The following is a 15,452-nucleotide window of genomic DNA, read 5'->3' as shown; positions in this document are numbered from 1 at the left end:
TGACTTTCACAAACACTAACTGTACTGAGAAGTTTTGGAAAGCTGAGAGTGTATGACATTAGAGAAGGCCTGGGATTTACTAACCTTTTATTTTCTGAGCGATTTCTAAACTGCCCTGCCTGAGATGAGTTTTGAAAAACCCAAACTACAGATTTTTAATAAATGTACAATAAATGAAACTTCTGGTTTAGGTGTGAGGTTTTTGAAGAAATAAGTACAAAAAAGGTCTGTGTGCCTCCATCTCTGAGCATGCTAGGGTTGAATTGTGCTAGAATAAAGACACCACCAGCTTGTGGTTTCCACTCCAGCAGCAAAACCCACAAGTGGTGGTTCCCCATGTTATGATAAATACCAACGCGTGGGTGGACAGCTCCTGATGGCGGGGAGGGGTGCGGGGGCCACAAATAAAACCTTCTATATGTTTCTGGGCCAAAGCTGAATAATACTGGGTCTGGAATAATGAAGTTTAGGACCCTGCATAACGCACAAGTTTTATTTAAAAAAAAAAAAAAATATATATATATATATATATATATATATCTATAAAGTTTAGTTGATAAGACTAGTTAACTATTTTAATACAGTTAAATATTTTTTGGGGGGCGGGGAGGGGGTTGGGGGGATGGCATAAACCAATGTGATTGAAAATATTTATCTGTTATAGACCAAATAATAAGAAAAGACAAAAAAAAACTTCCCCTACAGTCTTGATAAATGACACGGCCTAATACTTCTGATGCCAACCAGTGAATGAATAATGGTCAGGAGTAGCCTGTACTGTGGTTAACCACAAGCCAATCACAAGTGTTTTCGCATGTGCCAGCCAATGCCATCACGAAAAGCAGGTAAAAAAAAAATTGAGAATGGCAGATAGAGGTTACGCTTTCAATGTTCTTTCAGTGGTGAGTATGTGTAATATTTTTTATGTCATTGAACTGTGAGGGATAAAAAATGTAATTATTACTCGTTTATCCCAAATAAAGATCGACTGAAAAAAAAAATTTATTACCCTGAACCCCATTGCCTATGAGTCTGGAAAAAGGCCTGGAATTTTTAAGGATTGGTAATTTTGGGTTGGGGCACACATATTTATTTACATAATATTTCCACAAGTGGATAAACTATGTTGAACGTTTGATAATCACAAGTAACTTGGTGATGCTAGAGAACTATATGTATCGTAACATTCCAGCCACATAACACCCATTCTTTACTCCCTGCTCTGGCTGCCTGTAACATGGTAAATCGCTCTCAAGATTGGCTAACAGACTTTCAAAGCCCTACATGACCAGGGTCCACAGTATCTAAAGCAGCTTTTAATTCCTAACTGTCCCACTCCATTACTACGATCTGTTGATGAAGAACTATTAGCAGTACCTAGAATCTCCCTGACTTCAACCGGATGGTTGCGCTTTCAGCTTTGTGCCTCCGACTCTATGGAACTCTCTTCCCCGACCGTTAAAGAATCCTTCAAAAATAGCCTGAAGACTTATCTATTTACTAACGCATTTCACTAATGTCCCTTGTTAAGCCTTTTTTATATTTTGTGTTGTAAATAGGGATAGCCATCGACCATCGATGATTCACAATCATTGATGGTTTATGGTGGAGGTCGAACGCTTTTTTTTGCAAGGTGCAGGAACATGGAGCATAGCTCCACCCCTGACACTTGTGAAGCCCACCCCCAGGCTATGATTGGCCCATGGGCAATTCACTGAGAGCACAGGGATGACCATCGATGGTCTCCCATGGAATAGTTGGTGATCATCGATGGTCACTCAGTGCTTCAACATTGATGGAGACCATCGATAGTGCACACACCGATGGCCATCCCTAGTTGTAAAGGCAATTGTAAAGCAATTTGGGGTCCATTTACTAAGATAGGAGTTCTATTTAAGATGGGATGTTGCCCATAGCAACCAATCACATTCCAGGTATTATATTCTAGAAGGTGCTAGATAAATGAGAAGTAGAATCTGATTGGTTGCTATGGGCAAAATCCCATCTTAAATAGAACTCCCATCTTAGTAAATTTACGCCTTTGAGTCCTGTTGGGAGAATAGTGCTATGTAAATAACATAATAATAATAATTATTATTATTATTATTATTATTATTATTATTATATTTTAACTACATTTTATTTTAACTATATGTATATTGTCCAAATACAAACATAATTGTAAAAGCATAAAAGGACTGAGGAATAAATAAGAATTTACTCACCGGTAATTCTATTTCTCATAGTCCGTAGTGGATGCTGGGGACTCCGTAAGGACCATGGGGATTAGCGGCTCCGCAGGAGACTGGGCACAACTACAAAGAAAGCTTTTAGACTACTGGTGTTCACTGGCTCCTCCCACTAAGACCCTCCTCCAGACCTCAGTTAGGATACTGTGCCCGGACGAGCTGACACAATTAGGAAGGATTTTGAATCCCGGGTAAGACTCATACCAGCCACACCAATCACACCGTATAACTCGTGATACAATACCCAGTTAACAGCATGATAACAACTGAGCCTCTCAAGAGATAGCTCAACAATAACCCTTTAGTTAAGCAATAACTATATACAAGTATTGCAGACAATCCGCACTTGGGATGGGCGCCCAGCATCCACTACGGACTATGAGAAATAGAATTATCGGTGAGTAAATTCTTATTTTCTCTAACGTCCTAAGTGGATGCTGGGGACTCCGTAAGGACCATGGGGATTATACCAAAGCTCCCAAACGGGCGGGAGAGTGCGGATGACTCTGCAGCACCGAATGAGAGAACTCAAGGTCCTCCTCAGCCAGGGTATCAAATTTGTAGAATTTAGCAAACGTGTTTGCCCCTGACCAAGTAGCAGCTCGGCAAAGTTGAAGAGCCGAGACCCCTCGGGCAGCCGCCCAAGAAGAGACCACTTTCCTTGTGGAATGGGCTTTTACCGATTTAGGATGCGGCAGTCCAGCCGCAGAATGTGCAAGCTGAATCGTACTACAGATCCAGCGAGCAATAGTCTGCTTAGAAGCAGGTGCACCCAACTTGTTGGGCGCATACAGGATAAAAAGCGAGTCAGTCTTCCTGACTCCAGCTGTCCTGGAAACATAAATTTTTAGGGCCCTGACTACATCCAACAACTTGGAAGCCTCCAAGTCATTCGTAGCCGCAGGCACCACGATAGGTTGGTTCAGATGAAAAGCTGATACCACTTTGGGGAGAAACTGGGGACGAGTCCTCAATTCTGCCCTATCCGTATGGAAAATCAGATAAGGGCTTTTACATGACAAAGCCGCCAATTCTGAAACCCGCCTGGCCGAAGCCAAGGCCAACAACATGACCACTTTCCACGTGAGATATTTTAAATTCACGGTTTTCAGTGGCTCAAACCAATGTGACTTTAGGAAATCCAACACCACGTTGAGATCCCAAGGTGCCACTGGAGGCACAAAAGGGGGCTGAATATGCAGTACTCCCTTAACAAAAGTCTGAACTTCAGGTAGTGAAGCCAATTCTCTCTGGAAGAAAATCGATAGAGCCGAAATCTGGACCTTAATGGAACCCAATTTAAGGCCCATAGTCACCCCTGACTGTAGGAAGTGCAGGAACCGGCCCAGCTGAAATTCTTCCGTTGGGGCCTTCCTGGCCTCACACCACGCAACATATTTTCGCCATATGCGGTGATAATGGTTCGCAGTTACTTCTTTCCTAGCTTTCATCAGCGTAGGAATGACTTCCTCCGGAATGCCCTTTTCCTTCAGGATCCGGTGTTCAACCGCCATGCCGTCAAACGCAGCCGCGGTAAGTCTTGGAACAGACAGGGCCCCTGCTGCAGCAGGTCCTGTCTGAGCGGTAGAGGCCATGGGTCCTCTGACATCAATTCTTGAAGTTCCGGATACCACGCTCTTCTTGGCCAATCCGGAACAATGAGTATAGTTCTTACTCCTCTTCTCCTTATTATCCTCAGTACCTTTGGTATAAGAGGAAGAGGAGGGAACACATAAACCGATCGGTACACCCACAGTGTTACCAGAGCGTCCACAGCTATCGCCAGCGGGTCTCTTGACCTGGCGCAATATTTTTCTAGCTTTTTGTTTAGGCGGGACGCCATCATGTCCACCTTTGGTTTTTCCCACTGGTTTACAATCATTTGAAAGTCTTCTGGATGAAGTCCCCACTCTCCCGGTTGGAGGTCGTGCCTGCTGAGGAAGTCTGCTTCCCAGTTGTCCACTCCCGGAATGAACACTGCTGACAGTGCTAACACGTGATTTTCCGCCCATCGGAGAATCCTTGTGGCTTCTGCCATCGCCGTCCTGCTTCTCGTGCCGCCCTGTCGATTTACATGGGCGACTGCCCTGATGTTGTCTGACTGGATCAGCACCGGCTGGTTTTGAAGCAGGGGTTTTGCCTGACTTAGGGCATTGCAAATGGCCCTTAGTTCCAGAATATTTATGTGCAGAGAAGTCTCCTGACTTGACCATAGTCCTTGGAAGTTTCTTCCCTGTGTGACTGCTCCCCAGCCTCGAAGGATTGCATCCGTGGTCACCAGGACCCAGTCCTGTATGCCGAATCTGCGGCCCTCTTGAAGATGAGCACTCTACAGCCACCACAGCAGAGACACCCTTGTCCTTGGAGACAGGGTTATCAGACGATGCATCTGAAGATGCGATCCGGACCACTTGTCCAACAGGTCCCACTGAAAGGTTCTTGCATGAAACCTGCCGAATAAAATCGCTTCGTAGGAAGCTACCATTTTTCCCAGGATCCGCGTGCAGTGATGCACCGACACCTGTTTTGGTTTTAGGAGGCCTCTGACTAGAGATGACAGCTCCTTGGCCTTCTCCTCCGGGAGAAACACTTTTCTCTGTTCTTTGTCCAGAACCATCCCTAGGAACAGCAGGCGTGTCGTAGGGACCAGCTGTGACTTTGGAATGTTTAGAATCCAGCCGTGCTGTTGTAGCACTTCCCGAGATAGTGCTACCCCTACCAACAACTGCTCTCTGGACCTCGCCTTTATCAGGAGATCGTCCAAGTACGGGATAATTAAGACTCCCTTCCTTCGAAGGAGTATCATCATTTCCGCCATTACCTTGGTAAAGACCCTCGGAGCCGTGGAGAGACCGAACGGCAACGTCTGGAATTGGTAATGACAATCTTGTACCACAAACCTGAGGTACTCCTGGTGAGGACGGTAAATGGGGACATGTAGGTAAGCATCCTTGATGTCCAGCGATACCATGTAATCTCCCTCGTCCAGGCTCGCAATAACCGCCCTGAGCGATTCCATCTTGAACTTGAATTTTTTGATATATGTGTTCAAGGATTTCAAATTTAAAATGGGTCTCACCGAACCGTCCGGTTTCGGATCACAAACATTGTGGAATAGTAACCCTTTCCTTGTTGAAGTAGGGGCACCTTTACTATCACTTGTTGTGAATACAGCTTTTGAATTGCCTGTAACACTGCCTCCCTGCCTGAGGGAGTGGTTGGCAAGGCAGATTTGAGGAAACGGCGGGGGGGAGACGTCTCGAATTCCAGTTTGTACCCCTGAGATACTATTTGAAGGATCCAGGGATCCACCCGTGAGCGAGCCCACTGCTTGCTGAAATGCTTGAGACGGGCCCCCACCGTACCTGGCTCTGCCTGTGGAGCCCCAGCGTCATGCTGGGGGGAAGCGGGGGAGGACTTTTGCTCCTGGGAACTGGCTGTATGCTGCAGCTTTTTCCCTCTACCTCTGCCTCTGGGCAGAAAGGACGCGCCTTTAACCCGCTTGCCCCTATTGGGCCGAAAGGACTGTACCTGATAATACGGTGCTTTCTTTGGTTGTGAGGAAACATGGGGCAAAAATGTAAACTTCCCAGCTGTTGCTGTGGAAACGAGGTCCGAGAGACCATCCCCGAACAATTCCTCACCCTTATAAGGCAGAACTTCCATGTGTCGTTTGGAATCTGCATCACCTGTCCACTGCCGAGTCCATAACCCTCTCCTTGCAGAAATGGACATTGCACTAATTTTGGATGCCAGCCGGCAAATATCCCTCTGTGCATCCCTCATGTATAAAAGTGCGTCTTTTATATGCTCTACGTTCAGCAAAATAGTGTCCCTGTCTAGGGTATCTATATTTTCTGACAGGGAATCTGACCACGCAGCAGCAGCGCTGCACATCCAGGCTGAAGCTATAGCCGGTCTCAGTATCACACCTGTGTGTGTGTATATATAGATTTCAGGATAGCCTCCTGCTTTCTATCAGCAGATTCCTTCAGGGCGGCCGTATCCAGAGACGGTAGTGCCACCTTCTTCGACAAGCGTGTGAGCGCTTTATCCACCCTAGGGGATGTTTCCCAGCGTGACCTATCCTCTGGCGGGAAAGGGTACGCCATTAGTAACCTCTTAGAAATTACCAGCTTTTTATCAGGGGAAGCCCACGCTTCTTCACACACTTCATTTAACTCTTCAGATGGAGGAAAAGCTACTGGTAGTTTTTTCTCTCCAAACATTATACCCTTTTTTGTGGTACCGGGGGTAACATCAGAAATGTGCAACACATTTTTCATTGCCTCAATCATGTAACGTGTGGCCCTACTGGAAGTTACATTAGTCTCTTCGTCGTCGACACTGGAGTCAGTATCCGTGTCGACATCTGTGTCAACCATCTGAGGTAGCGGGCGTTTTAGAGCCCCTGATGGTTTTTGAGACGCCTGGGCAGGCACAGGCTGAGAAGCCGGCTGTACCACATTAGGTATGTCGTCAAACCCTTTATGTAAGGAGTCGACACTATCACGTAATTCCTTCCACAGCACCATCCACTCAGGTGTCGACCCCGCAGGGGGTGACATAACATTTACAGGCATCTGTCCGCCTCCACATAAGCCTCCTCATCAAACATGTCGACACAGCCGTACCGACACACCGCAAACACACAGGAAATGCTCTGACAGAGGACAGGACCCCACAAAGCCCTTTGGGGAGACAGAGAGAGAGTATGCCAGCACACACCAGAGCGCTATATAACACTGGGATCCCACTATCAATGAGTGTTTTCCCTATAGCTGCTTTTTTATATATATTACATATATATATATATATCTATACTGCGCCTAAATTTAGTGCCCCCCCTCTCTTTTTTTACCCTTCTGTAGTTTTCTCAGACTGCAGGGGAGAGCCAGGGAGCTTCCTTCCAGCGGAACTGTGAGGGAAAAATGGTGCCAGTGTGCTGAGGGAGAAGCCCCGCCCCCTTTTCGGCGGACTTTCTCCCGCTTTTTCTGTGATACTGGCAGGGGTAATTTTACATCTATATAGCCTCTGGGACTATATATGATGTATATTTTGCCAGCCAAGGTGTTATCTATTGCCCTCAGGGCGCCCCCCCCCAGCGCCCTGCACCCATCAGTGACCGAAGTATGAGGTGTACATGAGGAGCAATGGCGCACAGCTGCAGTGCTGTGCGCTACCTTGGTGAAGACTGAAGTCTTCTGCCGCCGATTTTCCGGACCTTCTTCGTGCTTCTGGCTCTGTAAGGGGGACGGCGGCGCGGCACCGGGAACGAACACCAAGGTCGGGTCCTGCAGTCGATCCCTCTGGAGCTAATGGTGTCCAGTAGCCTAAGAAGCCCAAACTACCACCTGTTAGGTAGGTTCGCTTCTTCTCCCCTTAGTCCCTCGCTGCAGTGAGTCTGTTGCCAGCAGATCTCACTGAAAATAAAAAACCTAAATATACTTTCTTTCTAGGTGCTCAGGAGAGCCCCTAGTGTGCATCCAGCTCGGCCGGGCACAAGAATCTAACTGAGGTCTGGAGGAGGGTCTTAGTGGGAGGAGCCAGTGCACACCAGTAGTCTAAAAGCTTTCTTTGTAGTTGTGCCCAGTCTCCTGCGGAGCCGCTAATCCCCATGGTCCTTACGGAGTCCCCAGCATCCACTTAGGACGTTAGAGAAAAGTATTAGTCCAGATTGATTTCAATACCAGATGGAGATTGCATTCCCTGTATATTGGTAATGGGCAAATTATGATAGTGGCGGAGTTGTGCTAAATAAGATCACAAAATCAGGATTTTGTTAAGGCAACAAAAAAAACCTTTTTCAAGTCTGGATATGAGATGACATTTCTGACATATGACCAAAAGGTTGCAGCATTGGGTAGTATATTACAACTTACCTGGGCATGTAATATGTAAATGTTATAACATACTGTAAATGAATGTATGAGCTTTCTGTATCAGCTTCCATCTATATACAGATGTCTCCTCACTTACTGGTTGTCCATATGCTTCATGCAGCAAGGCGTCCGGAACAGCTGGGACGCTCCCAGTGGAGTAGCACACCAAATTTTTCTTTAGATATTGCATCTTAGTCACATTGCTCCCAGAGTACCAGAGACGCTGGGCTGTGACAATAATGGCCAAGGAATTGGTTTTACACACGTACACTTTTCCACTGTGGGTAAAGTTTGGGACAAATTCCATCACATTCTAATGTAAAATGACAATGATGACACTGATCTTTGGCTTCTGTAGTTGTTATGCCCTTTTATCTCCAGTCAGCAATCATTATGCTTGGTCCTCTTATGTCTTTATGTCCATCACTGTTAGCAAGGGGAGCACCGTATGGAACCACGTTTACTCACAGCACCATCTTGTAAAGATCTTTTCATGGACCTCAGCCTATTGTAGCTATTGGCAGCTAGCCAGAAGCTATGTTAGTATCTCATATAGGGGGAGGTGTAATAAGCCTTGGAGAGTGAGATAAAGTGGAGAGAGATGAGTACCAGCCAATTAGATCCTAACTGTCATGTTACATGCTGTGTTTGAAAAATAAACATTAGAAGCTGATTAGCTGGCACTTTACCGCCCCTAATCTAAAGCAACATGTGACCATAATCACGCTGCATCCATCATGGCTGTGAGTCACAGCAGCGTCACAGACAGTCGCTCCGGCTGCTTTTAGTAACAGCCGGGACCAGAAGCCAGTGCGCCTACTTGTAGCGTCCCGGTTGCCTAGCAATGGCTGGGATGGAGTCAGCAGTGTGAGCCATTGTGGCTAGCGCAACAGCACATAACATCTTGGGGAGATATATCAAACTTTCTGTAGAGGACAGGCGGGCAAGTTGCCTATAGCAACCAATCAGCATCTAGCTATCCATTTATAGAATGTACTAACAGTAGATGAATGATAGCTAGAACCAATTTTTTTGCTATGGGCAATGCCTCTACTTGTCCTCTTTAGGGTGTTCTTCCTCCACCTCTTCTTTACAATGAAACTGGACACTACTGTCAGAAAAGGCAGGATGAAAGGTTACGCACAATAATAGACACATATGTTTCTCAGTCATGCCAGTGAAAGCTTGATTTTAAAAACTAAATTTAAATAAAGAACATCTGTTTCTATAATTTAATATGTATGTGTTGTCGTTTTGTAACTCAATATTCTTTCCTTTCTCTTAGGAACAAAACCAGGTAACCTTATTCACGTGATGAACTCCACTTTAGACTCAGACACCGCCGAACTGCGCCGTGCAGTGCAAGTGGTGGCCACTGTGACCTTCAGTCTAATCTTCCTCCTTGGCATGATGGGAAATGGCACCGTCATCTGGATAACAGGCTACAAACTTCAAAGAACTATCAACACTGTTTGGTTTTTCAATCTGGCATTGGCAGATTTCATCTCCACTTTCCTAGTTCTGGTCACTGTCTTGTACTTATTACTGGACCTCCACTGGCCCTTTGGGCCTATTTTGTGCAAGCTTGTCAACTGCATCTTTGGTCTCAGCATCTATGCTAGCATTCTCCTACTGAGCGCAATCAGCATTGATCGTTGCGTTTTCGTCCTCTTCCCTGTCTGGTGCCAAAACTATCGCAACCCCAGATTGGTGTCAGCAACATGTCTAGTGATTTGGATTGTCTCCATTGCTCTGGTACCAGGTTCCTACACCCTTTCGGAGATGTCCACAGAGAGCAACCGAAGTTCCTGTAAGAACCTAGATGTATTTGAGGACTGGGAAAGAAGAGAAGCCGCCATATTTACAGTTTGCATTTTCCTCTACCAGTTCTTAGTGCCGCTGAGTGTTATTCTAATTTCCTATGCTATACTTCTAGTCACACTCCATAAGAAAAAACTGAACAGGTCCAGCAAACCATTTCTGGTTGTCACTGGAGTGGTCTTCTCCTTCTTTTTATGTTGGCTTCCCTATCATGCCTTGGCACTTACTCGTGTGTTTCTTGGTGGATTGCCACTTTTGGTCAGCCTGGTGGCCGTACCACTCTCCAAGTGCTTAGCTATGTTCAATAGCTGCATCAACCCCATACTCTATGTTTTCATTGGTCGAGAATTCAAGGATGCAGTGAAGAGGTCACTGACACAAGTTTTTAAAACTGTCTTTGAGGAAGTCCCACACTAAAGAGACTTTAAACTATTACTGGGCTGACTCAGAACATTAGGAGTTAAAGCTATGTTTGAACTGGAAGTAATATTTGTTGAGATGTATAGAGTGTGTTCTCATTCCAGATGCCAAACACTAAAACTCAACATGCTCCATGATGTGAAAACAGAAAACCACAAAAAAAATAAAAACCATCAGGGAAATTCAATATAAGGTCTAGCTAATGGAAAGTCGATCAATGAAGAGGGGACTATAAATAAGCATGGACACCGTACGTATTAACATCCATGACCAACAGGCTCTTTAAAAGTGGAGCGACTCAATGGGCAAAATTAAAACAGTGTTACACTATGAATTAAATGAAAACATATTAAACAGTTCCATCAATTTCATTAGAGATGTTCGGAGATCATTCATCAACTCATTCCTGCTGCATTTTTCTTATTTCATTAAACAAAAATGTGTTAGATTATTCATTGACTTATTAAGAGACAAACAAAGTATGCCAAGACATTCAGTGCAATCAATTATTTCTGCTATGCTGAAGAAAAAGTAATTACAATGGGCTAATTCATTATATTGTGCAATAATCTACCTATTAACAAGCTAAAGTAGTGGGTTTTAAAGCCTCAGAGTAAAATGTCAGTAAATTACTAACAAAAAGATTCCACATTCAGTACCATCAAGTCTATTGTGTCATTCATTTTTTTTTTAATTCAATAATTTCTCTAAAAAAATAATGCATAATGACTTAACAGCCTGCTACCATGAAGTATTAGTTGTGAAACAAAGGGGATCCGGTCTGAAGGTCGACACTGTCTAGTTAAGTATGAAAAAGTTCAAAAAAAGAAAAAAAAATTGAAAAACCTATGTCGACCTTTTGACCTGTTGACTTACCACTTGTCAACCTAGAAACCCTGTTGACCTTCCATCCATGTCGACCTAGTGACTGTCGACCTATAGTGGTCGACCTAAACATTGTCGACCTAGATACTGTCAATTTGATGATCCACACCCGAAACAAAGATCTGCAATGATTAATCATGTGTAGACAATTGCACAGCACAATGGACATACATTTGTTTAAGCAGATATTGTTGATAATTCCATGACATCGGCAGAAAAGTAGTACGTTAATGCTAAATTATTTACCCTATTACAGTTCTGCAATGTTTTTGTAATGTGGTTGTACTCAAAGAGAAAAATAAGACTGCAAACACCGTTAGCCTAGGTGCTGGTCGGACAGTATACTTATTCAAAAAACTGCTAAGGTGGTTTCGAAATTAGTTTACGGCAAAGCACTATTGGTGAAAGTGTGGTTCTCCTTCCCTCATCCCCAATCTCAAGGGTTTCTGCTTTATAATGAGTCAGCTACACCACAGAATCAACATCAATAAAAAATCTCTGCCACCTACACATATCTCATATTCAAGCACAGTTGACTTCAAAAAGAATTTAGTAATACAGGTAACCCACAGCAAAAAAAAAAAAAAAGTCAACTACATTCAACTGTAATAGAAATTTAGTGTAAAAACAATCTTGTAGGTATGCTGACCTACTTTGATAACCATTCGTAGATTGATTCCACTGGCCAAAAACCCATTGTTTTGGTTTGTTAATAAGAGAATGCTGGAATTTTTGCAGAAGGCAGTACGTAAGATTCATTGTTCATAAGATGCATATCACCAACTCCCACCTTTTATTGTTTTTGATCACTTATACTGGTGATCAAGGGGCTGATACAGAATTGAATATACACCGATGCCTATCTCACATGAAGTTGCACAGCGAATTCTCCAAGGATGGGCACACACAAATACTGGTGATTCAGAGTTGTAGACATTAAAATAATATCTACTCAAAGAATGGAAGAAGTGAAACTGGGTTGGAATGTGGCTACTTCACATAGGCAAAGTTCAATGAGATCATGTTGACACAACTGCTGGCTACATAGGCCTGGATGTAACCAAAAATACCCCTCTTTGGAAGCATATCACTTGCAACATCTCAAGATAAGTACAACTTGGTATACCAGCAAATATACACATTCTCTGCTCAATATACACCCACCTTACTTCTAACTCTGGTCCAGGACCTAATACTTTTTCCCAGCATCCATCAGCAGACAGGGTTGAGTGTAAGATGGCTGCGTTGGCGGTTCTGCCGATCCTCCAGTTCATTCCTCTGATGGAGTACAATACTGTTTACCGTTTCTGTTCGCTTGATGACGTAAAATGAAATGTGACATTGCAAAACTAGTTTACTTGGAAGCTGTGCAGAACCCAGGGAAATCATCCTTATTCTGCTATTGTTTGTCTGATGATGTTCTAGGCTTATTGATGATGATAAGGTATACATGTACACCAATTTTTATACCTGAAATTAATTCATAGGTGAAGATTTACATAGAGTAAGCAAGCATACATAAATCCTGGCACTACCTAAATCTTAATGTACTGTAATATGTATAAATCATATTTTTATAACAATTATCCCATATTTGTTAGTTGTTAATAAAAAAAACTACATGTATGCCATATGTGGATGGTGGAAATTGCTTCATTGTCATCCACTATGTCATACAGGATGTGTTAGTTATACAGGAAGTGTTTGTTACACAGGAAGTGCCTCTGCAGCAATAACGTGCAGTGGGGTGAGGCAGATGAGACAGAGCTTCTCCTGTCATACTATAGTATACTCCAGAGTTTTGAGTATAAAAATGATAACAAAAATACAAAGAAAATATTATAAATATCTTCTTTGTATTATTCTAATCATTGTTATAGTTAAAACTCAAGTTAAAAGTGTATGGCAGGTGAGCCTACCTTGTCCGCACATCTCTGATCAAAGTTCAGCAAGTTTCCAGCAGTATAAACTCCTGTACCTTTGTATAATGCCCACATGAACCCTAGGGTTTATATATATGTGTGTTAATCTGCTCTGATTCTAGCCAGTTTCTCCCCAGTCATTGTTCAACACTGCTCTGCAGCAATTGTTCAACATGATGCAGCGTGTAAAGACAAACTTCTGCAGCTCTTCAGAATCAAATGGTGATTTTTAAACAGACCACTTTACAAAATCAATAAGGACATTTAACCATGTATGGACCATGTATGAACCTAAAAGGGAATCAATTTATTTTCAGTACAAAGTTGTCATTTTCTGTTGTGGAGTGTAATTGTTTGTAAGTCTTGTACGATTTTATAGTTATTTTTTTTTAAATATATGCTGTTGTTTTGTGCTGTTTTGTGGTTCGATAATAAAATTAAATGGAAAAAAATGTTTGACTATTTAACAAACATGAGAAACAATTACAGATTACAGTTGATAAAAGTGTGTAATGTTTTAACATACAGTAACTGATCTACATAAAACATATTAGTTTTCTCTACCAAACTGATATTTGTCTACTCACTCAGTTGGAATTTTGAAATATACAATTAAAGTTCAGACCGCTCCAGTGCCAAAATATGACATTAGTTATCATCCCTAATACACAACAATATCTCTGAGTTATATATCCTAAAAATTCAAATATTGTAATTTTTTCTGCATATCTCAAAATAGTAAATAGACTATGTTGAATTTTGCACTGATGCATTTTTCTTTTTTTTTTAATTAATTTAATCCTTCCCACCCCCCAAAAACAAAAACAAAAATAATTATGGCATTAGACTGCTGTCTCAGGCTGCATCAGTAGACAAAAAGGCTCAATTACATTGCACCAGTACTATACCATGTAGTATTTCTCTATTTGATATTCTACTTTATTTTATTTGAGGCAAATTGTGCGTTGAGCTTGCCCAATGCACACACAAATCTTTTCCAGAATCATGTAATCGGGTTGATAATATTCTTCTAGTTTTATTATAAATTTATATTTTGATACACGTGTAATTTTATTAAACTATATTGTACACTGCTACTATATATAAAACCCGAATGCATTTTGAAGACTATACCGGTTTCATTAAGAAAAAAACTGAACTGAATTGTAATGGCTAGCAATATATCTACAATACCATAAGATACTGTAAGAGAGGTACTGAGCTACTAAGAAAAAAACAAAAAAGATTTGGTGATGTTGGCCTACATTTGTGGAAAGCAAGCCAACAAAGGGTATTGTGTAAAGAAGAACAGACTTGAAAGGCCAAATCAGTGCAAATTATAAATTACTGGTAGAATAAATATGTTTCGTTCACCACCCTCTGGTACTTTGGAGTACTGAGAATAAGTAATAAGAGAAACTCCAAACCCCCAATAAGATAATCTTAAAATAAGATTTATTCCTATAAAGGAAACAAGGCAAAAACGGTTGTTATTGGTCATAAATAACAATAACAACTTGGCTCAAATCCTCACCTTCAGTAGGACCAGAGATTAATAGTATGACCATTGCTCCTTATGTTGATCAGGTATAGTCCAAGTAATGAGCTTAAATAAGAAACCCTCCTCTACATTAAGCAACATGATTGAACCTCTTGGAGGGGCAGGCTTTGAGAAGTTTCTCTGACTGTGGATGTGGACCCAACTCAGTTAATACTGGTTTACCTATGGTGTGGATCTGAATGGGTGTCTGCTGCTTAGCAAGGAACAATGTAAGAGAGTCATGTCATTTTCAGAAAAGCTCCCACTGGTAATTGCCCTAAGGCTCTCTTTGCCTCATAGCAGCCAAGACCTGATTGATGTTAGCGTGAGTCTCAGTCCTGGTCAGATACAACCTATGAGCCAGTACATGCAGTTCAGGTGCTAGCTGATGTCAGTCTGCATGACCAAAAATAGAAGAGGAGAGGGCATCTGTATGTAACAGCCTAGACAAGGCAGCTTCAAGCATACAGATACAGGGTTACAACGGTCTAAAAAAGTAGCAATTAACTGCTCCATCTATACATTTTGCTACCACTTGAGTCTCATCCTAGGACAACATGTTCATGCTGATAAATCCAGTGCCCCAAATGTGTATTAAATATGGTGCTGCATCATTAAATGTGATTGCCTCATTATAAATACATTGTTATTGTCCATTGTTATTAATCAAAAAGCATTATCCCTTATAAAATAATAAATTTATATTTTCCTCATAATAAAGAAATATTGGCCT

The 15,452-nt window shown here is 42.4% G+C and overlaps 1 protein-coding gene across 1 annotated transcript in view; it reads left to right on the top strand.

The window, feature by feature from the left end:
- The window catches only part of LOC134965929 (C3a anaphylatoxin chemotactic receptor-like), a 204,693-nt gene extending 191,105 nt beyond the window's left edge, over window positions 1-13,588 (top strand). The window contains exon 2 of the mRNA XM_063942331.1: window positions 9,417-13,588. Within this exon, the coding sequence (XP_063798401.1) occupies window positions 9,446-10,369 (924 nt within the window). The 5' untranslated portion in view covers window positions 9,417-9,445 and the 3' untranslated portion in view covers window positions 10,370-13,588. The remainder of the gene's footprint in view (window positions 1-9,416) is intronic.
- Window positions 13,589-15,452: the final 1,864 nt, after the last annotated feature.

This window comes from Pseudophryne corroboree, chromosome 10 (genome assembly GCF_028390025.1).
Source record: "Pseudophryne corroboree isolate aPseCor3 chromosome 10, aPseCor3.hap2, whole genome shotgun sequence".
In the NCBI taxonomy this organism is placed as follows: Eukaryota; Metazoa; Chordata; class Amphibia; order Anura; family Myobatrachidae; genus Pseudophryne; species Pseudophryne corroboree.
The sequence above is the reverse complement of the archived record's forward strand: the minus strand, read 5'-3'. Positions and strand labels throughout refer to the sequence as shown.